Genomic DNA, 27334 nt, shown 5'->3' with positions numbered 1-27334 from the left:
GACCTATGTGCACACACAATCACACACCCATGAATGTAGGCTCTGCGTGCCTGAGCTATCTAGTCTCCATTTTTGCAGGGTAGAGATCATCCATACAGATCCTACGCACACTGAAGTCTGAGCATGTAGGCCTCTGTGCAAATGGGAGCCCATACTCATGCAACAATCCTAAACACTCACATAGATACCACAAGACCGAAGACAAAAGGAGAGGCCTTCTCCTAGTAGTAAACAAAGAGAAGTTGTAGTCAAATGCGTTTCATAGGGGTAGTGGCCAAGTCAGTCCAATGCAGGAAATACCAGTCTTGTGGCATCTTTAATTGTTATATCTGATGAAGCAGACTCTACTCTATGAAAACATATGAATTGGTTTGTTTTTCAGGTGCCACAAGACTCATTCTAGAATGATGTGAAGCAGATCTAGGGTATGTTCACAGGACTGCTTACTTTGCATCCAGTGGGCTCCCACAGCTAGTTTTTGAAGTCACATTCACACGACATTAGCCACAATCCATTTGGTTGCTTCCGTTTTTTGACAAATACTGCTCTTTGGTGTTTTTCCCCCTCAAACCAGCTTCAATCCAACTAGAAAACTGAATGTGGAGTAAGCGGTAATGTGAACAGATTCTGAACAGCCTTCATACATGCACTGTTAGCACATATGCACAGATGACAGCTTCATGAATAGGAGCTCCCAGGAGGGCAGTGCAAGAGAAGGGAAGCCAAAAACATAATGCACACAGGGTGAAGATCTCCCCCTCTCTGATGTGAACGACAAATTACCTTACTGCATTTTACGCCACTAATGTGAGCATCCCCCTAGTCTGGATGCAATCTGAGATGTGTATTTTCTAGCAAGTAAACTCCATTGAACACAGTGGGGCTTCTGAGACAATGTGCTAAGGTTCAATCTGCCCATTTAAAAGGGAGATACGATTTCATAAACATGGGGGACACAGCAGTAAAGAAACAAAATAAGCTGTAAGAAGTGGAAACGCCTAGAGGTACTACAAACCCTTGCTTCCATGCTTTTGACAGCAGCTTGATCGGCTGATTTTAGCAAGCAACAATGTTTATTTCCAAATGTCATCTCCTAATGCCCCCATCCCCGGCTGTCAAAAAGGCACAGTGCAAGCGTCAGTTGAGAAGTTGGCAACCCAACGGGGACCCAGTGCAGATGTGGGCGACAGCTATCGATTCAAAGCAATCTCCATTGTCCTCCTCCAAATTGCATTGAAAGGATTATGTCCCTCAGAACTCTCTTCCGTCAGCACCTCTGACAACACAATGGCGCTTGGGGAGTGCTGCTGGCAAGAGTCCAGGGTCTCAATGGCTTGTAGGCCTACCTATTGCATCAGCTCCATTGAAGAGGAGTGAGCAGAGCTGGTCCTATGTGTGAAAAGAGGAGGAACTGGGTGGTTCAGCACCCAAGCAGCATGTTTGCTGACAGGAATGCAGGACGCCAGACTCACACAAAAGCCTTCTCATTATCTCTTAATTATTGCTTTTTCCAGCTCCTGCAATTAACGCCTGTCTGGGTGGCTGCTGGTGGAGCTAGAGGCACATTAGAGTCAATCAGGCAGCTGATAGGCCAGTTCAGAGGAGGCCCTGCACTGCCACCACCCCAGGCTGCCAAGCCAAATAAGCAGACATGGGACAAAGGGCCTTGCAAGCACAGAGAGCTGCAATAAGACTCCAGACTGACAGCCCATTCACACGGCAAAAAGAGCCTACATTTAAGATAAAATAACTAGTCCACCCTTTTCTTTTCCTTCAGAAGGTTGAAAATTAGAATGTTCATCTAAAGAAGTACTTAAAATTGTCATGCAGATTTGAAACGGCTCTTTTTCAGGCCTGGTGACAAACTAGGACACGTGACTCCCGGCTTCTTTTCCATGCCTTTAAAACAGGCGCTGTGAAATGTACTGCTGAATGATGCGGTTTTCAATTTATTGTGCTTTATTTGTGACATTTTTATCTCCTTCAAGTTGTCCAGAGTGATGTACGTTTCATTCATCCAGCAATCCTGTGAAGTAGGTTAGGCTGCCAGACAATGGCTGCCTTTAAAGTCACCAAGTCAGCTTAATGGCTGGGTGGGATTTAAACCCAGGTCTCCCCAGTCTAAATATAGTGGGAAAGCTGTGGTCTGACACAACTAGTTACACCCTAAGAAAACAGAGTCCTTGTCTAGCACTCTAACCACTACATCATACTGATTCTTCCCTATTTCCTTTAACTTTATGAACACCTGGGTTCTCGGCGCCTCCTATGGGTGATGGGTTGCAGAATGTCTGCTGCATGGATGTGTGTGTGTGCACGCAGCCTGGACTTTGCTGAACTTCATCCAGCCCTACCAACCTTTGAAATCCAGCCGCTTCCCTTGTTGTCATATGAGCCTTTGCATCATATTTCACACCCTGTCCCAAACATTCCCAACCCTTTACTCATGAGGGAGGCACAAACAGTGACTACTGTTATTTTGAATATTTGTTCCCATTTAGATAAATGCCCTCTTTCTCCTTCCTTTAAGCTCACAGCTCCTGCTTTGCGCTCAGAGATGAACACTCTTCAATAGACGCAGGCTCCATCCCAATAGGACTCTGACTGCAATGCATGAGACTTGGGCTGCATACCAAACAGTTGTAAGCCAAAGCACTCCTGGAAGAATCTTCTGCGGTAGAGAAAGGGATGCGATTTTTAGAGGAACTGTATTTAAGGCACATGGAAGCTACACCTGCTGGGATCAAACAACAGGCCAAATCACTCAAGAGAATTCTGCTTTGGTTTCTAAAGGACCAACCTCATCACACCTTCCCATCTGGCCACACATAGGGTAAAACAGGAGAAACGAAACCTCCTTTGGAAATCTGGCTGTCATCTGTGCACCCTAAGTCCTGGCAGTCTTCCTACCATCTACATCATCAGATCACAGAGGCAGGAAAAAACAGAAACAGTTCCATCAGCTAAAGGGAGAAGCAGAGATGGGCAGATAGGGCCGCAGACACTCTTAGGAAGTGGCTGTATTCCAGATCAGATTATTTGCTCATCTGTCTTTTTTCTATGTAAAAAGATAAAGGTAAAGGGACCCCTGACCATTAGGTCCAGTCGTGGACAACTCTGGGGTTATGGCACTCATCTCACTTTACTGGCCGAGGGAGCCGGCTTACAGCTTCCAGGTCATGTGGCCAGCATGACTAAGCCGCTTCTGGCGAACCAGAGCAGCACACAGAAATGCCGTTTACCTTCCCACCGGAGCAGTACCTATTTATCTATTTGCACTTTGACGTGCTTTTGAACTGCTAGGTTGGCAGGAGCAGGGACTGAGCAATGGGAGCTCACCCTGTCGTGAGGATTCGAACTGCCGACCTTCCGATCGGCAAGCCCACATCTATGTACACATGACCAAAAAAGAGAAAATGCAGCCTCTTCCCAAAGCAGGTGGGTAGAACTCTTCACCATGGGTGCATTTGACAAATGGGTGCATTTATATCCAATCTTTTTCTCCAAGAAGTTCAACGTGGCATACAAGGTTCTTCTCCCCTTTCTCATATAACCCCCCACAACAACCCTGTGCGGTAGGTTAGGCTGAGAGGCAGTGACTGGGTCAAAGCCACCCAGTTAACTTCATGGCTGAGTGGGAATTTGAACCCTGGTCTCCCAAGGTCCTAGTCTGACACTCTAGCCATTACAACCCCACCTCAATAGTGTTTGGGCTTTTGGAAGAGATCCTCAGCATGCAGAGCACTTTTCGGCCCAGACAGCATGTGGCAACACAAAGCTTTTCCAAAATGTCGTAGCCACAGAATCCACTGGGTATTGGACTCCTGTGGTCAGCCTCATTCTGCTCCATTCCCATCAGCGACAGCAAAAAACAGCTCTATGTTCATGGTGTTTGGGCTGTGGCGAGGACGGGGGGGGGGGGGAGAGAGAGAGAGAGAGAGAGCTGTTCTAATTATTCCACACATCTAAAAGGTGCTTTCCAACGAAGTGAGATACATTCTTTTTTTGTTCTGTAGCACATATGCATACACGCACACAACGCTTTCAGTAACACCCGAGGATTAAAGCCTCCATGCTGGTCACAAGGGAGGATTAAGTCATAATGCACATGTCTGGCTGGTGTTTGCACAGAATTATTTGCTGCCTGACATCAGGTCTGGGCTGAAGAATGAACAAGGTCTAGAGATAAAACCTGCACACACTCCCTTGCAGCCAGACAGCTACATAACCTCACCCTGAACTTGTGTCAGTAATTAGAGAAAGAAGAATAGCAGCATTTCAGATTCCAAAATGGAAAACAGCCAACAGGAGGCAGTAAGGAGCTTGGCAAGGTACATGGTATGTGTGTCTTCTTACAACTGACCATATCCAAAAGAAAAGCCTACAGTTATCCTTTACTGTGATGAAAAGTGAAATATGACATGAACAGGTAATCATAAAGGGAGGGGGGTGGAGTCAGAGTAACCAAAAAGTGGACTTTATAAACTCCACCACCCTATGCAATACCCTAGGGTTGCCATATTCCCAAAAGTGAAAATCCGGACAAAATTGGTGAGCCCCCTTCCTTGCCATATGACCAGGTTTTCCCAGACATTCTACCAATTTAGTGAAAATCCGCCCACGCGTCATTCTGCTGTTCCCAGACATGTCCGGGAAAATCTGGATGTATGGCAGCCTGAAATACCCCTTCAAAATCAAGGAATATGTTTAGCAAATGCAGCTTAAAAGGACTTGTGCTATCATTAGGAATACCATCATGATGCATCTCCTTTTTTGCTTGTGTCGTAGAAGAGTTTGGACTGTACACTATAAAATGCAGCTTAAAAGGACTTGTGCTATCATTAGGAATACCATCATGATGCATCTCCTTTTTTGCTTGTGTCGTAGAAGAGTTTGGACTGTACACTATAAATGAATCCATTCCAGCCCTATAGATCAACAGAGGCTTTCGGTTATCTCCACAATAAAGAGAGATTTCTTCAGTCTGCTATAGATCACCAGGGTGGGGGGAATGTGTGTCACATTTAATGTAGCCTGGGGGGAAGCAGAAGTGGCATCTTACAACACAGCAGCAATGCTACATATCGATAGGGACAAATCGATGCATGACCTCAAACCCTAAACACAGAGGGCAGCTGTAGCATCTGTGCTTGGCAGCACTTTAAGGAGCACTGGTACTGTATATTCACTTGAGCACCAAACATTTGAGTGGAGAAGGTAACTACTGCAATGCAAAAGCCACTCATGTGGATTTTTGTATCAACAAAGAATGATCTGTTTCATTACGGGGCAAAGCAGTTACGAGCAATCATAGCAGCAGGGTGCCCTGTGCACATTCATTTTGAAACATTAATGCATATTTTAAAACTCCTGCATCCTTTCAGTATTATTTGATTCAAATTCAAGCACATATTTCTGCTCAGACTTCCGATTATACTTCATCTAACTCCCCCCGTCCTGACAAAAGACTGCCCAACTTGGAATGGCTCCATTTGCCTATATCAGGTGGATAGTTCACACAGTGTCTTCTGTCTCCAAGATGACTGCTTGGTGGCGCAATGGCCATGTAATGACTGCTGCAGACTGTCTTGCACGTTACAGCTACTATATAGGGACTATGTCCTGCAACCTCTGTGAACTGAGGCATTCAGATTTAAATCCTCAGAACACAGAATCTATCCTCTTGCACTCTTCAGTTTGAGGGTCGCTGTTATCCCTTCTTCATTTCCAAGCCATTTCGAGACCACTTACTCCTACTATTTGGTTACCATGGGAACTCAGAAAGCAAACATGGCTGCCATAATGAATCTACAGCAAGGTCAGAAGGCTTCAGGGACCAATGCTTGTGAAATGCATGAGACCACACCAGGTCAAAGCCCATGGTCTATAAAGACTGGCCAGCCCTTGACAGGCTATGTATTTAGCTGGAAATGAGTGGTAACTGCTGATACCAGATCATAAGCAGACACGACCAAACCATCCAGGGGCTTGTTTCCTTGTTTTTAAACCAGCCAAGCCAGTTCTTTTAATGCCCAACTTATATTTATTTTAATGGCCTGTTCCATGAGGCTGCTTTAAAGCAAGGGACACACCTTACCAGCAGTCTGGTAGAAAATTTGGGTTTTACACTTACCAAAAATTGCACAGAACTGTTCAGTGTTCCAAGATCCAAAACCTGAAAGTAATTCTGGCTTATATATTTTCATAACAAGAAATAGGCAAACTGTCCAGGTGATAGCCAACATCTGCACTGAATCCACATGCAAGATTCTCTAAAACCAAAGACAGTCCAAGGACAGAAAAATATCACAGCAGGTTTTTATTACTTAATCTGAATAAAAACATACCCTTCTTTCATGAATAATGAACGGTCCAGAAACATGATAATCAGATACATTTTTAATGGCATGATGAACAACATAACACTACATGAACAATACGACACACCTGCTTCTTTGTTCCTTAGCCCAGTGAATCAGTAATATCTACGCACAACTGAGGGGAAATGAAGGAAGCCATTTTGTGCCATGCACATCAAAGCAGTACTCAGACCCGCAATCTTTTTGAAATATCATTGGCTCAGTTACTTTAATCATTTAGCCTCTGTATTTTTTGGCACACCTTAATAAAGCAATAATAATAATAATACACAATGTTGAGTTTTTTACATCACATAATGTACTCTGAAGCCAGTCATTTTGTGGTCCAATCTCTCCACCCACCCACAAAAACACAGTCTGAACTCTTTCAGGGTTTGGAATCAACTGTTGAAAAAAAAATAAAGGGGAAATTATCATTTTTTCAAAACAGATCAAAACAAAGAACACCGTGTTTTTTCACTGATAATCATAACATGCCAGAAAATATTCAAAGGGAAATCTAAAACTAGTTGTTAAAAGGATGGCAACTGAGCTTAGTTAAGGTTACTTACCGCTGCCCTCTGTTGGATAGTCTTTGTTAGAAGTAGAGTCCAGTAGACGCCATATTGTAAATGTTTCTGGGAGATTCTCCTCCAACTTAAGCATGGAGCATTAAGCATGTGTGCCTGTCAGCGAGCTGAATGCTGCTGTTTTCCTAGGTGGCTTCAGATTTGCTGAACTATATTATTATTGGGCTTAAATAGTTTGGCAGGCTGCCTGCTACTGGGACAGCAATTGCTTGAAAGCCATTTGTCACACAGCTTGCTCTGTCCTTATTTTACTTTTCTCAAGGTGGAAGAAAGCCTTTCCATCATAGCTGCAGAATTACAAGGAACTGGGAGGGAGGAGGGGGGCAAACGTACCTCCGTCCTCTTTAGTAACCTCCCTTCCCCCACAAGATAATATTCTCCCCTTTCGAGGATGCCATGCATTGCAGGCCCCAGATGGGAAAATTAGTTCTGACAGTTCTAAGCCTATTTGGGAAACAGGAGGTAATTAATTCAGATTCCACCCCCCTCATCTGTATGAAAAGCATCTTATTCTTCCTATGGGGCTCATTCTGCCTCCATTTCAACCAACTGCTAGAACAGAAAACCAATGGGGGTTCATTAATACTAGGCCACAGACCAACATGCACAATAACAAACTCTGCATGACAACCTTTCTCCCAGCCAAAAGCATGCACCCGATGAATCTGACCTCCCCTAAGTACCCACAAGGATGTTTGCTCAAGACCTATTAGGCACTTGCATTTTCCCCCCAGATAAAATGATATTTGGGATTCTGCCATGCAGTTCTCTTAAGCTGGGTTTCACAAGACTGACCCCTTAGTTCCAAAGACTTTGAATTAAAGTCTCCCAAATTTACACCATTTTCTTGTATTGCCTCCTTTTCTGCTACTTTAAAGGTGACAGCCATTTTGTGAATGGCCACATTCCCATGGCAGCCATTTTGTGAACAACTTTCCTCCCCATTGCATCCAGCTTTGTGGTAGGGCCCATGTCCCTTCATCATAAATCCATATGTGGCCATGAACCTACAAACAGAACGTATCACCACAGACTTAATGAAATCCTCAAGGAGAGTGTGGCCTTATTTCTGTCCTCCTTCCTGTAGCGTTTGAGCCAGAACCTGCCTCATTGTTTCACTGGTCTCTGGATTATAAAGTCATTATAACCACCATCTGGCACAGAATATGCCAAGCCTAGTAAAGTTCTGAGAGATAAATAACAGGCTTGAAGCTTTCTGGGTCAAGGGATGGATGTCATTTTCAGAGATCACACAAGTTTTCAGTCACATACACACACATGCTAAAGTTAAGTCAGATTTCAAAATGTGCTCTGAGGAACTCTGGGGTTCCTTGGAACTAGTTTATCATGGCTCTACAAGTAGATCAGTGATAGTGGACAAAATTCTATTGTCCACCATTACTGTTCCCTTCAGCAGGTGCAGACACATTGTCAGCAATTGTATATGGCACATTCTCAGTTCATGTGGGGCAATACTGAGGCCTAAGAATTCTGGCCAGCGCCTGACCTGAACAATCACTCAACCTGACAATCCTTTATCATAAGCAATGGATTCTTCAGGTGCCCTGCACAGCTTCCTCAACAGAAAGGTAGAAAGTCTGAAAATCATCAGTGTACAGTGGTACCTTGGTTCTCGAACTTAATCCATTCCAGGAGTCCATTTGACTCCCGAAACCATTCAAAAACTTCTGATTGGCTGTAGGAGCTTCCTGCACTCAATCGGAAGCCGCATCTGATGTTTGGCTTCCGAAAAACATTCGCAAACCAGAACACTTACTTCCAGGTTTGCAGCGTTCGGGAGCTGATTTGTTCGGGAGCCAAGCCATTCGAGAACCAAGGTACCACTGTACAAGATGGGAAATGTCAGCTAATGCGCAAATGTATTTTTTTCCTTTCTGATGACAGATAATAAAAACATACGCACACCATAGTTTTGATGTTTAAAAAGACAATAGTCCTACAATAGAAACACTACCTTGAGAAAGAATGTCTGGATCCTATAAGAAAATTCCCATTATAATGCAAATAAGGTGATCTGGAAAAGCCCCTAAACCTAGTTCTCTGCACTCATTTCAAAGGGTGCTTCCAGACAGCTGTTCTTTTGGAACAGGGTTCAATCACATAATGGCAAATTCAGGTTGCACAGTTAAAGCTGATCTGGAGCTCCTGTGCAAGAAACCTGCTTCCCCTGAAGATCAGACTTTTTCCAGTAAGAAAAGTGATGTGCCGTGGTGGAGTTTGGGCTCTCAAATTTCAGTGGCGCCCTGTGCAACACTTAAATTTATGCTTCCTTCTACAGCATTGTTGTGGTGCCCCCTGCAGTGCGGCCCCCACTGCAACTGAACCAGTCACACACCACCCTAAAAACCGCCTCTGTGGTGAGAAAATGTACTGGGAAGTGTAGGATAACACTTGCTGTGGCAGACCTTCTAGCATCCCCCCACACAAATCAGAATGAATACTCATTAAATAGGCAACATTGTCTAATCGCCCTATCAGCTCAACAAATGGGTCATCTGGAATTCTCAGAAACATCAAAAAGAAGATGCCTCCTTGGCTCAGAGAAATCCTGTCTGTCAAAAAGATAAGCATCCCTTTCTTCAGATACCAGAGAACTCCAATTTTCTCTCCTGGCCACATTGAAGCAGCTTGTAACGACCAAAAATCCTGTATCCTAAAAATTGCAGACTATGCCATTCTGCCACTTTGAGCCTTAAAATCTGCATTAGGGTCTTGTTTTTTGTCCCATTGTGAGTTATATCTGATTGACTGGAATCAGGGAGAGAGCTTCCTAAGTGGTATACCACAGCTATAGAATATGCTCCCTGGGAAAGTCCATCAGCTTACTTTCTTTCCCTTTTCAGATGGTGTTTGAAGACATCTTTATTCCAGAAGGTTTCTGATGACCATGTCTACTATTTTTATTGGGGGGTTGTTTTTTGCTGGCTTTTAATGTGGCCGCTTAATTTGTTTTTATACTGCATTTCACTGATTTTTTTAAAAGTAAGGTATATTAAAAATCATTTGAAAAGTGCATAACTTAAAAAAAAAACAGAAAAGAATTCTCCCTAACAACAATTCAAAAAGATATGCTCTCAACTGGAGGCCAGCAGTTTCCAAGTTTAGTCAATGCCCATAAGCTGCACCCCCAAAACACTGACTTATGAGAATATACTTATAAGGGTGGATCAGCCCTACAAGACTCCACAGAGTACAAAAGGACAGTGTAGTCATTCAGCTGCCCCCCAAAAATTCAGATGATGGGGCTAATGATAGGATGCTTTCACTTTCTGAAAATAGATAAACTGGATGGGGAAGAAGGAAATTGCTCACAAACATATTAAAAGAGTGCTTCTCAAACCTGGTTTTTTTCAGTGGCTGCCTAGGTGGTCACTGCACACTCAGCAGTTCCAAATAAGTCTGCAAAAAATATAAAAACTAGCTTACACCCCTCCCCCCAAAAAAGTGTTAAGAGCTTCTCTGCCCACATACCTATATTAACCAGTTGTGGCACATCATACTCTGCAAATGGGGTGAGGTGGGAAGGAACTACTGTCTTCCAATTTATCCAAGGTCCCTTGCCTGATTGCCTATGGTGAGTAAAATATAGCCACTAGGCCAGAAGTTTTCAATCTTTTTGAGTCCACGGCTCTCTTGACCAACTACATTCTTTCTGCGGCACCCCTTTCAGGAGCCCAGTTATGTCACACCTTGCCTTGCACCCTCTCAGCCTTTTTCGAACACCCTCCTTTGTTGAGTGTTCCCTCAGCCTCTGCTTCTCCTGTCCTTGAGAGTCCTATGGGCAGCTACCCCCCTCACCCCAAAGAGAGGTACCTCATCACAGTGCCCCACAGAGGCCTGGGCAGAGGATTCCCCCAGCCTTAGTGGCCCAACAGAGACTATCCAAAGGTGAATGTGAAGCCAACACTTTACCATGGGAGGCAGCAGTGGTGGCAGCAGGGCTGCTGCAATGAACAACCGTGGAAGCCTTTGGGAGGCAGAGACTCAAGAGAGCATTAGAGGAGGGAAGGAAGGAAAGAGGGACAGAGGCCAGTGTTGCCTGCAGCACCCTTGACCATCATTCAAGGCACCCCAGGGTGCCACAGCACACTGGTTGAAAACCACTGCTTTAGGCAATCATAGAAGTGCCTATTTTCAAGCACAGTGCATGAAAAGCTAGTGTGTGATATACCTGGCAGAGAGATAAAAAACAACAACATTGTTCTCCTACCCAGGGCTATCAACTCAGCTTCTTTCCACGGCATTAAAATTCATTCAGACACCATAACACCCCAAAACATCAGGATTTAATTGACCTGATTATGCATGTTAGACAGATAACATCTGAAGAATCTGAACATGTTTACCGGGCTTTAACAGCTGCATAATAAAAAGAATTTACTGTATCATAGGCTGAAGCTGACTTCCTGCATACTGTATTAACATAGATGCATTCATTGGTCTGTTGGAGCTGTGATCCACAAAGCAGTTACTTGAATATGCATGCATTTATACCCTCATCCTGACTAAATATATTACAAGCATCAGTATTACTGATACCAAGTAACAGTTTTAGGACTGGGGTGTTAAAATGCATAATGGAACTAAATCAGCTTATCAGTGCTCAACTGGTTTGTGTAGTAGGCTGTGTCAGCTTGCTAAGGATCTCTAATAATAGAAGATATGAATTGGAGCTGTTTGATGATGATGATGATGATGATGATGATGATGATGCTAAAAGCAAGGGATCAAATTGGTTTCTGTTGGTGATGCAAGGAAGAAAAGGGAGTAGACAGCCCAAAGGGTAGGATTTAAGCCTCAAACTCCATTGATTGTAGCATGTCTAAGCTACAATCTGAGCAAAGCATGTATGTCTCCAAGTCAAAGACTAGACCCAACACAGTGAGCAAGCAAAGAAATTGATTTGTTCACCCTATATAGTGTAATTGGAGGTAAAGAGGAAACCACTTGTGTCTTCTATCTATGAACCCAAAGCTTGGCACCAGGATCTCATGTCAAGAAGAGGAACAGAACTGGAATCCTACATCAAAATCAAATAATTACCAGATGAAGCTCAAGGAGCTTCTATTGATCTGCCCATTTTCAAGGCAGCTCAATTTCCTGCAGTATTTTGTTGATGCTACTGGCAGTGGCAGCTATTTGGCAGAGAAAATCAAAGGGTCAGGAGCCACACTTTCCGATGTGAATTAAGACACCAAAATTAGATTAGGTGCCTGTATGCATTGGACCTGTCCCAGCTCCAGTTACACTGCCATAAGTGGGAACTGTGCCTGTCCTCTTGTGACCAGGCATGGGTGTGCAATGAAACAAGTGGACAGCAACAACAGCCAAATATGTGCTGGCATTACGTTAGCCATAACTCATTCTGAAGGATCAGAGAGAGAGATTTATAAAAACCAGACACACACAGGATTCATGTCCACACTAGTGAGATAAACTGCACAGAAACCCTTACTAGCATCTGAAAGATGATGCCTGTAACCGATTTTAAAGCAAAAAATGCAAGGCCAAGTTTAGAACAGCTGGATGCAGCTCCTTAATCTGGAAGTGGGCTCTCACTTGAGTGTTTGAATATAGCACCTTTGATAAATGGAAGGCAGCATTAATGCACCACCACTCAAGGGACCTAGTTCTGCCAAGAAAACAGAGCGCTCTCTCCATCCCTGTTATGTCATGCATTCGCTGCCCCTTAAGAGGAGGAAACACTAATTTCCCTCCTTGCTCTGACAAACCCGAAGCCCTGGCAGCCCATCCAGAAAACATCATGAAACACACACTGTCTCCGGGGGTTTTTAAATGTTACTGGCTATAGAAAACAGGCCTCACTCACAGTGTCTGAGAAGCGCTTGATGGGGATTACTCCCAGGTAAGTGTGCACAGGGTTGCAACCTTCATCTTTTAGCAGTGTACCCCAGCCTCTAAAACCAGTCAACCAAACAAAAACTCCCAACAGTTTGGTTGACTGGTTTTAAGTCGCTTTGGGTGCCCTGAGCAAGATGAAGCAACTAAAAAATTTAATAAATAATAATTGCCAGGGATATTAAGGCATGCTTTTCTTTTCTTTTCTTTTTTTGTCTCTTCCTTTACTTTATTTCTCCCCACTTCTTGTGTGTTACAGATGCACAGCCTTGCAAAGGGAATGACAGCTTGCCCACCCTGATCTTGGAGCAAGCTAATGGGCATCCTTTATGGCCATCCTTTGCTGGCATTGGCTGCCGAGATCCCCCCCCCCTTTCCTCCCACTCCGCTTGCTTCCCAGTTGGATCCCCAACACTGATGGGATGTCAAAACCTATTGAGGGTGCTAGACAAGCCTTCTGGGGAGGGGGGGTGGCCATAGTACCTGGAGGCACAGCATTGTCTCTCAGTACACCCCCCACCAAAAACAAAAAAGGCCCATACACCCTTGGGCCATGAGAGCTGCTCAGCACAGGCACACAAGCCCTTTAGCAGGCAGACTGCATGCCCAGCAGCAACACACGCACCCTGGCACGTTCAGCTCAGGCTCTGCCAGCCCAGGCAGGCTCAGTAGCATTCCCGGCACGCCACAGCAGGATGTCCATCCGAGGCAGAAAGGGAGGCGGTGTCAGGAGAGGGGCTGCAAGGCAAGCTACCCAGAGCTGCTGCCTCTCTTTCATCCCTCCACCCCCACCCCCCACTTTTCCCCCTCCTGCAAGGAGCCTGAAGCTGGAGGTTCTTTGTCATTGCCCCGGCTCTCGCCAGCATCCTCCATGAAGCCCCGGCGCTGCGTGCCGCACCTGTCCAAGGCTGCCCGGCTGCTTGGGCGCGCGGCGCAAGCAGGCTGCCGCTCTCGGAGGAGCCGGAGAGGCGGAACAAGGGAGAGACACTCACCGTGCAATGGCTCCGGGCGGCTCGCCTCCGGGTGGGCAGATTCCAAGCCATGGCGATGACCTGCTGCTGCTGCTGCTGCTCGCTCCGAGCCAGGACCCTCGTCTCCTCCTCCTTCCCGGCTGGAGCAGAAGCCTTCCTTCGGATGGATCCCTCACTCGTCCTCCTCTCCCGCTAGCCGCTGCTCACCATCTCTCTCCCCGCGGCCACCATTCATCACCAGGGCTCGCCAAGAGCGAGCAGAAGGGGGAAAAGCGAGGAGGAGATGCTGATGCTGCTGCCGCTGCTGCCGCCGAATCCGGCATCCTTCCCCAGGAGCCCGAGCTGGGCATGCTCCATGCGCTCTCCGGGGGGATTTAAACGTCACGTGACGCCCGAGCTGTCATTTAGCGCAAGGAGTAAATAGTACCCGAGTGGGGGGTTAACCCTTCCCTAGCCGGGGAGGGAAAGGTGCTGCGTCAGCGGGGCGCACGCGACCCCCACCTACCCACCCCCGATCGAGCGCGCGCGCACGCACACACACACACAGCTGGGTTTGGGTGGGGTGGGGGCTCTGGGGCGGGGGACTGGCGCATTGTTGGAGCCCTGGGGCTTGTGCGATGCGGAGGACCCCTTTGCGCACCCAAAAGTCCAGACATCTTTTGGAAATGTGAGGTTAGCAATAGCAAGCAAATGCAGGCTCTGTGGTGTTTTTCTCCCCTCCTCCCCACTGCTTTCCAATCCCACCCCACTAAAACGAAGGACTCGAACCACGGACCACCGAGGGAGATCACTGTAGCAATGCAGCTGCGGTCCCTGGGCACACACCATACATTTAAAGCGCGCGCACATACACACTCCCAAAATAGAATACTGGGAACTGTAGTTTGTGAAGGGTGCTGAGAACTGCAGCTCTGTGGGGGGTAAACTACAGTGCCCAGGGTTGGGGGGGTGCTTTAAATTATACTGCATACACAGCCACAGTCTTTCTGCTTCTGTCTTCACACGCACCACCGATGCTCACCCTCTTTTCATTCACTCTCAGAAACTAAGGCATGGCTGCTCCGCTGCACAACTTCTCTTCCCTCTCTCCTCCTCCATATCTGGGGGTCTTGCTGCTTCTTTCCTCCCTTAAAGTCAGTGTCCAGCCATGGCAGGGAGACAGAGACGCAGAACTGGATTCACGGGGCCCGGCAAAGGATCCTCCAAGGAACAGATCTCGTTAGCCGGCTCTTCCTGGCAGATGCTGCTGCGTCGTTTAGGGAGGGAGGCAGATTCAGCCATCTTTTCAATGTGCTCCATACAGGAGGGGCAGAAACCCAGTTTTGGGTGGGGGTAGTCTTCGTAAAGGAATTGCCCTCCTGTAGCTTTCCTTCACGACTGTCCCTGAAGATTTTCCGCAAAGGGCTGTATAACCATACAATCCCCTTTCACCGATATGCGCGCGCACACACTGAATGAATGAGGCAGCTAAGAGTTGCATGCTCAATCCCCAAGTTGCAATCAAGGTATTCAGTCCAGAGAAACTAACCCCTGATCCCAGGAAAAGATAGTAGGAGAACAGACAGTGCTGTATTACTGAGAGAAACCTGCTCCCAAGCTCCGGAAATGGGCTGTGATGAACAAGGGGCATTGAGGGCACTTCGCAGCACAGGTTTCTGCCTGGTTACTCAGAAGTAACTCCTGCTCTATTCAATGGTACTTACTCTCTCAAGTAGGTATATATACACAGTGGATTAAACCATTAACTTCCTGAGTCTCAAATCCCCCAAGGGCACCACGATTAACAGCAGCTGTGAGGATTTGTGTGGCACATGGGTACACCCATGGGGCAAATCGCAGTTGGGGAAGAGGGTGCCCAGAAGAAGGGTTCCACCTCCCTTACCTTTTGTGCCTCTTCTTTTAGCTACTTTCATTACAAGGCTACGAAGGGTGGCGGCATCATATGGCTAAAATTCAGGTCAATATTAGGGCTTGCAGATTGCATTAAGGGCCATCTCCCCCACCCCAGCCAATAAGAAACACTGTAAGGTAAAGGGACCCCTGAACATTAGGTCCAGTCGTGACCGACTCTGGGTTGCGACACTCATCTCGCTTTATTGGCTGAGGGAGCCGGCGTACAGCTTCTGGGTCATGTGGCCAGCATGACTAAGCCACTTCTGGAGAACCAGAGCAGCGCATGGAAACGCCGTTTACCTTCCCACCAGAGCGGTACCTATTTATCTACTTGCACTCTGATGTGCTTTCAAACTGCTAGGTTGGCAGGAGCAGGGACTGAGCAACAGGAGCTCACCCCGTCGCGGGGATTCGAACTGCCAACCTTCTGATCAGCAAGTCCTAGGCTCTGTGGCTTAACCCACAGCGCCACCTGCATCCCCAAACACTGGGGAGTACTTTAATAGGAAATATAGCATGCAGGAGTGATTAAAAGCCACCGGCTCCAACAACAACATAGTCTGGTCCAAATCAGCTATGAACACACTCACCCCAGCTGTTAAAAAGAAGACCATGAGAAATCTTGTTCACGGGTCTCCCATGTCAAGTCTAGTTTAACTCTCACAGTTCTCTGGCAGCCCTCACCCCATGCTGGCACTCCTCAGAGAGAAGGTTGCACAATAGGATACTGTGCCAATATTTGGGACTCCCAACTGTTTCGTTATAGCAAGGTGTTTAGGTAACTATGTGAATTTAACAATATTCTGTGTTTTCCGCACAACTTTATATTTTGGTTACAGAAGACCAGGGACTCTTCCAGCATGCAGGATTTAAGGTTGCAATCCTATTCGCCACTTATCTGGAAGTAAGCTCCATTGGACTCAGCTGATCTGATTAGATCTGCATAGGCTTGTATCAGACATCCATTTGTAATGTGAATGCGAAACCGAACATTCAGTTGCCACTTCAGGAGATATTTTGGTGAAATTTGAGCCTGACCCCCTCACTGGACAGTCCCTTTAAGCAGGAAAAGCCGGGGCTTGGGTGTTCTGTACAATGTGTATAGGGCCCACCTTTTGGAATGGTGAGCCCTATACTGACTAGCTAGCATCTCAATTTCATTAATAATAATAAAAACACATTTTCCTATGCTTTATATCCCACATAAACACTCGCACATCAAGTATGTTGCAGTGACCTTGGAGACCAGGGTTCAAATGTCAAGGGCTGGAAAACAGTTAAGCCTCTTAGAGGGTGTAAAGAAAAGCTGTTGTTTATTTTTATTTATATACCGTATAGCTAAAGCTATGGCTATAGACACATACACTTTACTGCCTGAGACAAATGACAAGATAGTGCCCTGCCCTGTCCCTCCAAACATGCACATACAGAAGACAACTGGGTTTTTCCACAGCAGTGGAGGGACGGCATTCTCTGCTGTACTGGAAGGCAGCAGTCTGGTCAAATAAACACTGGGGAAGGTTGTAGGCACACCCAGGTATGTCCTGGAACACTTTATGGATGCTGCCCACCCCACTCCACCCCCAGCATCTGCTGCCTTACTCTGCCCAGTGCTTTTTTCTGGGGGTACTCAAGGGTACACAGTACCAGCACTCTTTTTCTAGAAGAAAAGCACCGACTGCCTAATATTGCAAGACTGGCTGCCCAACCTTGATATGCAGCTCCTCTGTGGGTAAATTTGGTCTCCGACCACCAAGTGTTTTCCAATAGGTATTACAGAAACATTAAGGGCCTTTTCCTTAATGGTTTTTTTTTGGGGGGGGGGTGGTTTGGCAGATGTATTCTGCAGCATGTCATTGATACATTAGTGGTGGACCATCCACACATCATGCCACACTGTTAGTTGTTTTGACATCGTTCCCCAATGTTATTGCATTAATGCCACCCAGAGGGACACCCTTTCATTACACTGCAAGAAACGCTGGACAAAAGTTAATCCTGAACATTTGCAATATAAAAAGTTTAAAGGATTTGAGCAGGACATTATAGAACATGCACCAACTACAAATGGAGTATGTCTGCCCTGAAACCTTTGCAGGCATAAACAGCATAGACAGCAGGATTGTGTATAACTGCCCTGATACCATTATGAGCACAAATCATGAGGAATATCCAAAGATGTCTGGAGGGGCTATGAGAAGAGCTGCAGTTTCAGTTACAGAGAGATCCTTCAGAATGGGGTATCTGTCTGTGGCTGGCATCTAGCTGCTCTTTCTGAATGGGCAGAGCTGGCGCCACAGATGGTACAGGGTTGGGAGGGGTCACAGGAAGGAAAAATAACTACTCTTGAGCCTCTAATCCCCTCAAAGCTTTAGGGGATGATGGGAGTGGATTGGCTTTCACTGGAGGCTTTGCTCCATTGCGCCCCATATTGCCAAGCCACACCCACACCGCAGATAGGATGCAGCCAGGAATTAACTCCCTCCCTGCCCACTTGGCTCTTAAACACAGCCAAAGCAAGCTTCGGCCAACCATGCTTGAGAGGAGGAGGCGGAGGAGAGAGAAACAGGCCTTGTTTTGCATGCTACCCAAGGCTGCCAAAGGGATCTTTAAAAAAAAGCAAAGCTTTTCACTTAAAAAAATCACAGTCCCATTAAACACAATGGGCATCACTTAGTGCAAACTTCTTTACTCCAAGACAATTCAATCTGTGGCCCAGTTCATGTATAACATCAAGCTAAACCATTGCTTAGCACAAATATACAATTCTGTTGCTGCCTGAGACAAATGACAAGGTAGCATCCTGTCCTGGTTTTTACTCACGGTAAAAATCATAGCAGTGCTTTGCTCATCCCCTGATCCTGCTGCCACTTCAGCTTCCAAAGCTAGACCCCAGTTTGGCTTAGAACTAAGTCTGAACCAAGGGTCATGGTTTGTTTCACTTCTGACAAACAATGAGCTGTGTAGCCAAGGTTTGCTCCTGGTTATTTGCTTAAGGTTTGTCTGCAGAAGACACCCCATGATTCTGGGTTCAGACATAATGCTGCTAAGCCTAACCATGGGTTAGCTCCAGGCAACAACAGAACCAAGGAAAGGAGCAAAGCAGCCATGATTTTTATTTTGAGTACCCACATGCCTCTGTATTCGCACTTAGCCATGGTTTGGCTTAGAGATATGTGTGAACAGTTGTAGCAGCTGTGTTGGTTTGTTCTCTGTGAGGGTGGGGAAGGAACACAGAGGAAAAGAGATATTTCTTCTCTACAATTTTGAATTGTCCTTGTGTATCATCTCACCAAATAATGAAGGGAACATTACTATATGCATCAAGTGAAGGTAAATAACAGTTTTTGCTCACATTGGTTAGAGCTGTTGAATGGGTTTGAATATGGGGTTAGGTTCTAAATCCAAGGAATTCATTCTGTGTTTAAGAACCTTTGGCTTTGATAAATCAGGGGCTTGGATCCAGACTGAGCTGCAATCCTACATATACATTTACCTGGGAGCAAGTCCCATTTAACTCAATGGGACTTGCTTCTAAATTGACATTGATAGCAGGTATAGCGGACCTTTGGCTGCCAATATGTTGCTGAACTACAACTCCCATGCCCTCCATACCTGTTTTCTAGAGTAGTAGTAGCAGCAACATAGTACATGTTAGTGACTCTTCCTTAGTTTTGCACTCACAATAACTATCAATTTACTCTGATACTCAGTGTGGTTTGAGTATTGACTGGTGGATGACCAGGGTTCAAATCCCCACTCAGCCATGAAACTCACTGGGGGACCTTGGGCCAGTCACTACCTCCCAGTCTATCTTACCTCACAGGGTTATTGTGCTAATGAAAACAGGAAGGAACCATGTATGCATGCCACTTTGAGCTCTCTGAAGGAAAGGTGGCATATAAGTGCAATAAAGGATAAGCTAAGTATCCTGAGTCATTAAATCTGGCATAAACAGAAAGACCTTAGACATACTCAAGAAAAGAGCAGCACATAGTATACCAATTCTGCACAATAAACACCGTAGCAAAAGTTGGTCGCTGAACACCTTCCGCTCTAGACAAGTGACAGAAAGTCAACCACTCTTTTTGTATAAATTGTGAGCTTTGGCACCACCTTGTGGAAAATTACTTCACATGTAGAGGGATCAAGAACATGAAGACACTACTCTGGAATGCAAACAAATGTATTTTATACTACTGCTCTGGAAACTGAACAAGGTCTTTTATGAGCTCTGCAGAAGAATACATGAACTCCCTGACATAAAGCCAGCTGGCTCCGGGGAGGAATGTAGCAGCCAAAATAGGTTCCAGAAGGGAAGGCCATGGAGAATGCAGGCCGGACAAGATGTTAAAATGTATTTATCTTAATTCATACAGTGTATTTCTACACAAAGCACCCAACGTGGTTAACCACAATAAAAATATGTTAACAAGCCTACCTATAACAAATAAGCCAGGGGTAGACAGTGAGATGTCCTCCAGCCACTGTGTACTACCACTCCCATCGTCCTTGGACAATAGTCATGGTGGCTGGGACTGATGGGAATTGTAGTCCAAAACATCTGGAGGGCACCATCTTGGCTCCCCTTGCAATAAGAAAATAGAGGAGATGAACCCCATCAGTCCTAAAAAACCAAACAGCACTAGATGAAGTAGGACCATAATCTTGGCTTATCCTAAAAATTAGCAACTAACTTACTTGATAAAAAAGATTGCTCCATTTGACATGGTGTCCATCTCCCAGCCTTTGGGCATCTCTGAAAAAAACAATGACAAAAGCTGGCATCAGTCACTCATTAGAAGTGAGGAACTCTTGGTTTGACGGGGGGCAGGGAGGCCCCCATGTTAGTCACTATAGGGGTGGCATTATGAAGGAGGAAGACCTATATACAGTGGTACCTCGGGTTACATATGCTTCAGGTTACATACGCTTCAGGTTACAGACTCCGCTAACCCAGAAATAGTATCTCGGGTTAAGAACTTTGCTTCAGGATGAGAACAGAAATTGTGCTCCGGCGGCGCGGCAGCAGCAGGAGGCCCTATTAGCTAAAGTGGTACCTCAGGTTAAGAACAGTTTCAGGTTAAGAACGGACCTCCGGAATGAATTAAGTACTTACCCTGAGGTACCACTGGATCTCTGGCCGGCAGCATAGCGGTTCTACACACTGAGGGGCAAACCAAATGTTCTGCAAGAGATCCAGAGTTGGATCACCTGAATTATTTTAATTTTTCAAAAAGCAATTGATTTGGATCAGGTAGGTTTGCCATATTTCAACAGAGGACTCCTTCAAATAGAGGCTTGCCCTTGGTAAAAATAAGACACATGACAACCGTGCCTTGGAAAAATCTATATAGGGTGGGATATAATGAATCACCATAGAACAGCATCAGCTGTTGTTGAGGGTGTGATTGTGTGTGTGTGTGTGTGTGTGTGTGTGTGTTTTGTTACTGTTTCACCTCAAGTGTACTAGAATTTGTTAATATTTCAAAAATATTGCTCTCCTCCACCCTCAACACATATTAATTTGAAATGGTGTTCCTGACTGGACCCAAAACTCAAATGTAGGCTGCCTGTCTTCAGGGCAGAGTTTTAGTTCAGGAGACTCTTCTGTAGAATAAAATTTGAAAAGGGTAGTATAGCTATGTTTTCCCCCCACCCCCAACTTTCACAGTTTATATTTAAAAGGACAGCCACAGGTGAACCCTGGGGAGGGAGGGAGTGGGATCCTCGATGAAAGAGGCCTTCCTGTCTGACAACTCTTCGGCTTCCCAATTACAAACCTGATTTTCAGCTGTGTGGAATGTTGCATCTCAGGAAATTTCACCTGAAACTGACCCATCTCCTCCCAAATCACGCGCTGGCCTTTGACTTTCAAAATGGTACACCAGAGTATCTCTTCTTATATTCTGCTCCCTTCGAAACCAGGAGCAGGGAACTTGTAGCCCTCCAGGTGTTGGTGGGCCATAACTTCCATTATTTCCTGCTGGGGCTTATGGGAATTACAGCCAAATAAGCTCTGAGACCATCTTGGCTGTGAGTCCTGGAAGACCTTTTCCCACCTGACTGACTCCAGCTGCAAAAGCTGAGGCTGCTAAACAGACCCTTGGGCTGGGGTACTGTTTAGACAAGTTTTGTTGGCAGAGGATTGGTGCTGTTAGATACACAAAAAAGTAATATCACTATCTGCTAAGTGTACATAACATTGTGCCATAAATTGTGGTTTCTCAAATGAGTATTGGATTGTTTTTATTTTGATTATATATTTTGTGGTTTTGCATTCTGGTTTTGTTCTGCAAGCCGCCCTGAGATATATAGGACGGTATATAAATCCATACCTTGTGGATTTTAGATTTAGCCATGGAGATTTGGTTGACCTGTCGAGAAGGAATAAAAGCATTGCTAGGTTGGAGCTTCCCCGAGATCTGCTCTTCAGCATCAAAGGAAGGAAAATAAGAACAAGATCAGTAGAAGACAAAGTAAAGTGCATGTATAAATATGAAGAAGACCTGCAGAAGGGACTTGGAAAAGAGTTAAGAGCCTCGGACAGAAGACCACCAGGTTGATGGACTATATGGAATTGACGAATGACTGGCAGTATCTGAGACCAGGGAGAAGAGATGGTGGAAGAAGATTGGAAAAACTTTAAAGTTTATTTTTAGAAATAGAAATATTGTAAAATTACTGAGTGTTAGAAAAATGTTGGAATGAAATCTTATGGCTTTAGTAGAAATGTTATAAGGAGTTAAGCATAAATAAGCATTATAGTATTAATGGAAAATAAGGGTAAAAATAAGTTAAGATATTTATATGACAGAAAATAGAGAAAGATGGAAAGGAATTACTGAAACAATTAATAGAAGTGGAATACAAAAAGGGAGGTGAGAGGAGGTCGATGAAACAAGGGTATGAAAGATAGAGTACCGAAATGGTATGATGTATGTTTTGTTTTGTTTAGGTCAATGTGTCAATGTTGTGTTTTGTATTGTTTATATATATATATTGTATTGTACTGTTTTTTTCCTTTCTTGTTTTTTTTTTCTTTTTGTCTTTTTTCTTCTCTTTCTTTTTTGTAAGTTTTAAAAGTAATAAATAATATATATATATATATATATATATATATATATATATATATAAATTCAGCAACAAATAAATTCACTGCATGCAGACATCAGGGACTTTTTTGAGACTGGGTGGTGCAGTGGTTCAGATATCAGATGAGGACTGAGGGGGACCCAGATTTAAACCCCAACTCGGCCATAAAGCTCGCTGGGCAATCTGGGGTCATTCACTGTTCCTCAGCCTATTTTACCTCAGAGGGTTGTTGTGAAGATAAAATGGAGGTGGAGTGGGAGAGAGAGCAAGAACCACAAACACTGCCAGAGCTTCTTGCAGGGAATTCCAGAATGATTTTATAATTTACTACTGCTACTACTAATAATATCATCACTATTGATGCATGGAGGAGGAAAAGGAAGCAGGCGATAAAAAAAATAGGAAGGCTTCTTACAATGCCATTCATTACAAAGTGCAGGCTGTTAACAGGCAAGCCCCACTCAATTCCTCCAACCATATTGGAATGCTTGAATCTTCCTTTCTCTGATTTGGCTTGTAAAACTGATGGAAAGCTCAATTCATTTTTTAAATCCATGCCAGCAGCTTCTATGCTCCTCTCAGTCTACGTACAGGCAAACAATATTTTTATTTGCAGCCAGCTTCACCTTACAGCACCCCACTCCCATAAGCTGAACCCAATACACTCTAGTATCTGTGTCTGTCTGATTCTGGATATTGCATGAGACTTTTAAAACGTTTGTCACTGAAGGGTATTTCAAAGGTCATGGAAACACTTGTGGATGGAATGTGCATTTTAACCATACTATCTGTCTTTCCTCAACACATTCAGCACTAAACAGCAAAGTTAATCTTTCTCAACAGAACTTTTAAAACTGGAAAATTCATGGCATCGCTACAGAGAAAGTCCCTCTCCTGCGTCATCTGCTTGCAGATTCACCTCACCCAAAGTAAAGTCATTTACACCTGAATAATGGACATCTTTTTTTTTAGGGTGTTATGTACCTATGTCCTAATGCACCTCCAGGTATAGATCATAAATCTCAGTTTGATACACACAAAATAAAGCACATGTGTTATCCCTGCATAAACAAGTGGCATTTATTGAACCAATGTTAATCGGTTTCGCCTTGGATTCCCACTATTTTCCAGCACTTCTTTGAAAGAAATATCAGATACTATTCTAACACAAATAGTGTTGGCCAAGAGAGAAGAAGTGAGAAGAAGGGAGGATAATTATCAACAGAAGAAGACAACTATTGCATTGGAAGTAATAGCATCTCCTTACCTGACCAAGTAAAATGGCCACTCTGGACGGGACAACCACTGCCTGGGTGTGTCCAGCAAGTAGATTTTGTTTCATCGCTGCAAAGGGCAAAACAATCACACTTAGAAAGTTTAAGGATTATCACCATATTCAAGAAACATCCCCAACCCAAGGGCCAAGAGTAATCCAAATTGCTACACTTTGGTATACAGGAGAGCATTCATAGTAGGGTAGACTTAAGGCTGACTTTGCAGTGGCTACCAGAAGGAGAAATACAGCTGTACAGCTCAATAAAAGGTGCCACCTGTGGGCTCCCTGACTTTAAACTCTGTCACCTTTACCAAAGGTTAAGCCATAGACTGGCAGTCTGCTGTGTGTCAGGGAGGAGGAGAACATCACCCAAGTCACCTTGAAATGCCTGAAGGGCAAGGGAAAAGGTATCCCGTATACAAAGAGTGAACTCATTATGGAAGTGTGGAACCTTACATAGCAAAAATGACATAATCTACACACAAGAGGGAACTACCACAGGGAGAGCAATGGGGGTTGAGCATGCTTAGTGGGCACAGGATGCTGATTTGACGGATGAAGAAAAGATGAAAAAATGGTGTGATGGTAGAATGGAATATCCTGGAAAAGAACCGAACAGACCACTCCATACTGCAACATTTTGGTGAAGTTACCACTTGCAATAGTAATATTTAATTTAGATACAGCTTTATAATGTTTAATTTTTTACAGGTTCTATATTCTCAGTAATCCTGACAACAAGCTTGCAAGGTAGGTCAGCTTTGTCATCCCTGTGTTGCAGACATCAGGGCAGAAGCGGGGAAAAAGTTGTTTGCCCAACGCCACCTAGTGATCTTGTGACAGAAACTAGATTTGAACTGGGGACTTCCTGGTTCACAGCTTAGTTCATGGGACGCCACAGCAGCCTGAGAACCCTACAGCAGCAGGTAAGGAACATTTCACAAGCTGGGCTAAGGACATTTTTAAATTTTATTTTTCTATGAAATGCTGATGAACATCAGTGATGCAATACACAAAACAGGAAAGAGCCAGCAGGTTCTCCCCAATGAAAGTTTTGCAGTCAGATCATATAAACAGAAATTCAAAATGCAGTTTAGAGTTGTAATCCTAAAAGACATTTACAATCACATGCTTAGAATGAATGGAACTTGCTTCCAAGTGATTGTGCTGAGGATCAGGCTGCAAGTATTCATGTTTCTTTTTGATAATTTTATTGTTCTATCTTTTTTGCAAACTTTTTGAGGATTTCTACCAACAAGTGGTGTATACGTTTTATGAAATGAAACTAAATAAATAAAGTGTCCTTTGCCAAAGTGGCCTACGACCCCTTGCTCTGTGCAGTGACTTAAAACCCAATCCTGCCCTTCTCTTGTGCGAACTGTTAGCATTCTTTCGGATTGTCTCTCCACAAACACACATGCCATTCCCACCAAAGAGTTGGCCCAGAAGTCTATGCACCTGCACCTGGCACAAACGGGGACTCCTCCAACCATCCACAGCTGCAGGAAAACCACAAACAACAACAGAGCAAGAACTGAACATACTTGATAAAGAAGATTCTCCCGTCTCTGCAAACTCCATAAGTCCACCTGCCAGGCAGGTCGAGCCAGTCAATGTCCTCGGTGGCCATAAAGCCCTTTCCACTCACTGCAAAATCCACCAAGAACAGGGAAGAAAAAGAGCCAAAATTGCTCCCCCCTGCACCCCTGCTTTCAGCAGGAAGGGACAGTGGCTGGGGTGCCTAGTCAAGAGAGCACAGATACCCAGCCCACCTGAGCCAGTCCCACCAGGATGCAGGCTGTCCAGCCCTTCCACAGAAACTCTTGTTTTTGCTGCAAATAGCCCAGGAGGGAGGAAAAACACAGCTGGCTGGTTAACCCTTCCAAGGTCCGCTTGTTGATCTTCCACCAAAAACTTGGAGCACCACAGGGTCCTCTCCAGCAGCAGCAGCAAGGGCAGACATGCTAAAACTGCCTGACTGTTTGAGAAGGCAGTTTCTTTACTCCACTGCCTACTCAATCTAATTACCACAAATTAACTCTGGGTGAGGAGCGAGGGAGTTCTGCAAACTGAGCCCCGTGTCTGTGGTTCTCGCCTTCAAAAGCAGGAGGCATCTTCTGTCTCACCGTAGTCATCAATTAGAGCTTATTCACCAGGAAAGGTGGGGTTTGAGAACTTCCCCTCCATGGAGAAAGGGAGGGAGGGAGGGAGGAGGAAGAGGTCATAAATGCCTGTTTATCACCAGGGGCATGTGTTCCAAGCTCTTATACCACAAGCGGGAGAATGACAGCCTCACTTGTGCACTTAATCCAGGAGAAGAAGAAACCTGACCACTAGTGGAGCAAGGCATAACCAAGTGGCCAGGGTGCTTTGCTGAAGCATCATCACAGATCACAGGTGTCTGCTCCCCTGCTTAGACTGGCACAAACCAGTTTGCCCAGAGTTACTGGAATATGGCCCAGCTGCTGGGTGTGGGGGAAGATGTCCAGTAAACACACAGCATGGTAGTGTTTGTTTTTGTTTCAAAATGATGCTTAATTGTAAGATTATAGCTCTTTCAACAGACAGTCGTGTGGTTAAGGTCACATTCACACCATCCACTTAAAGCATGTGGCCTTACCCCAAGGAATATTGGAAACTAGTTTACTCCTCACAGAGGTATAATTTCCAGCACTCTTAGCAAACCATAGTTTCCAGGATTCTTTAGGGGAAAGCCATGTGCTTGAAACATGCTTTAAATATATGCTATGCGCTTCCAGACTGGTGGCACCCAACACAACCCCTTCATGGCTCCTCTGCTGTTAAGGTACGTGTAGAATTGCCATTAATTGCCATTAATTCTCCACAATTCAGAGGCATAGCGCTGGTGTTTCTCGCTATGTTTCATCCACACTAGTGAGTGCAGGATATCTGTGTGAGTGGTGAAGGTCAGGCCACGTCCAGATTACGTGTTTATTGGGCATTCATCCTGATATGTTTGCACAACATTTGCAGGGAGGTTTAGCACACTGGTAACAGTGTGGAAGCACCCTCAGCTCACCTGAACACATCTTTTTAAAAATGCATTTAGAAATGTGTGCTAAATTATGTTTGCAATTAAGTACCATTACAGATTACCACAGAACCTTAAACATTTTTTAAAGCATGTTTTACCAGAGTTACCAGAATTCAGAAAAGAACACCCCCCCCATGCGACATGGTTTCTTTCCATTTAATAGCTGCGCAACAGACAGAGCAGACTAGCAAGGGGCATTTATTCCAGTATGGAGG

General features: G+C 44.9%; 1 protein-coding gene across 11 annotated transcripts in view; it reads right to left on the bottom strand.

Moving 5' to 3' along the window:
• PLEKHA6 (pleckstrin homology domain containing A6) overlaps positions 1 to 26153 on the bottom strand; it is a 197362-nt gene extending 171209 nt beyond the window's left edge. For 6 of the 11 annotated variants that reach the window (XM_079982334.1, XM_079982338.1, XM_079982340.1 and 3 more), the window contains exons 1-3: positions 25609 to 26152; positions 24056 to 24132; positions 20395 to 20452 (exon numbers count right to left, since the gene is read on the bottom strand). In XM_079982334.1, the coding sequence (XP_079838460.1) occupies positions 20395 to 20452; positions 24056 to 24132; positions 25609 to 25694 (221 nt within the window). In that variant the 5' untranslated portion in view covers positions 25695 to 26152. Of the gene's footprint in view, positions 1 to 13821; positions 13998 to 14821; positions 14848 to 20394; positions 20453 to 24055; positions 24133 to 25608 lie in introns of those variants that run through there. The other 5 variants (XM_079982325.1, XM_079982326.1, XM_079982333.1 and 2 more) reach the window with 4 other exon arrangements.
• Between the last annotated feature and the right edge of the window lie 1181 nt (positions 26154 to 27334).

The sequence above is a fragment of the Podarcis cretensis genome (genome assembly GCF_951804945.1).
Source record: "Podarcis cretensis genome assembly, chromosome: 6".
NCBI lineage: Eukaryota > Metazoa > Chordata > Lepidosauria > Squamata > Lacertidae > Podarcis > Podarcis cretensis.
Note: the sequence above shows the minus strand (reverse complement) of the source record. Positions and strands in the feature narration are given on the sequence as shown.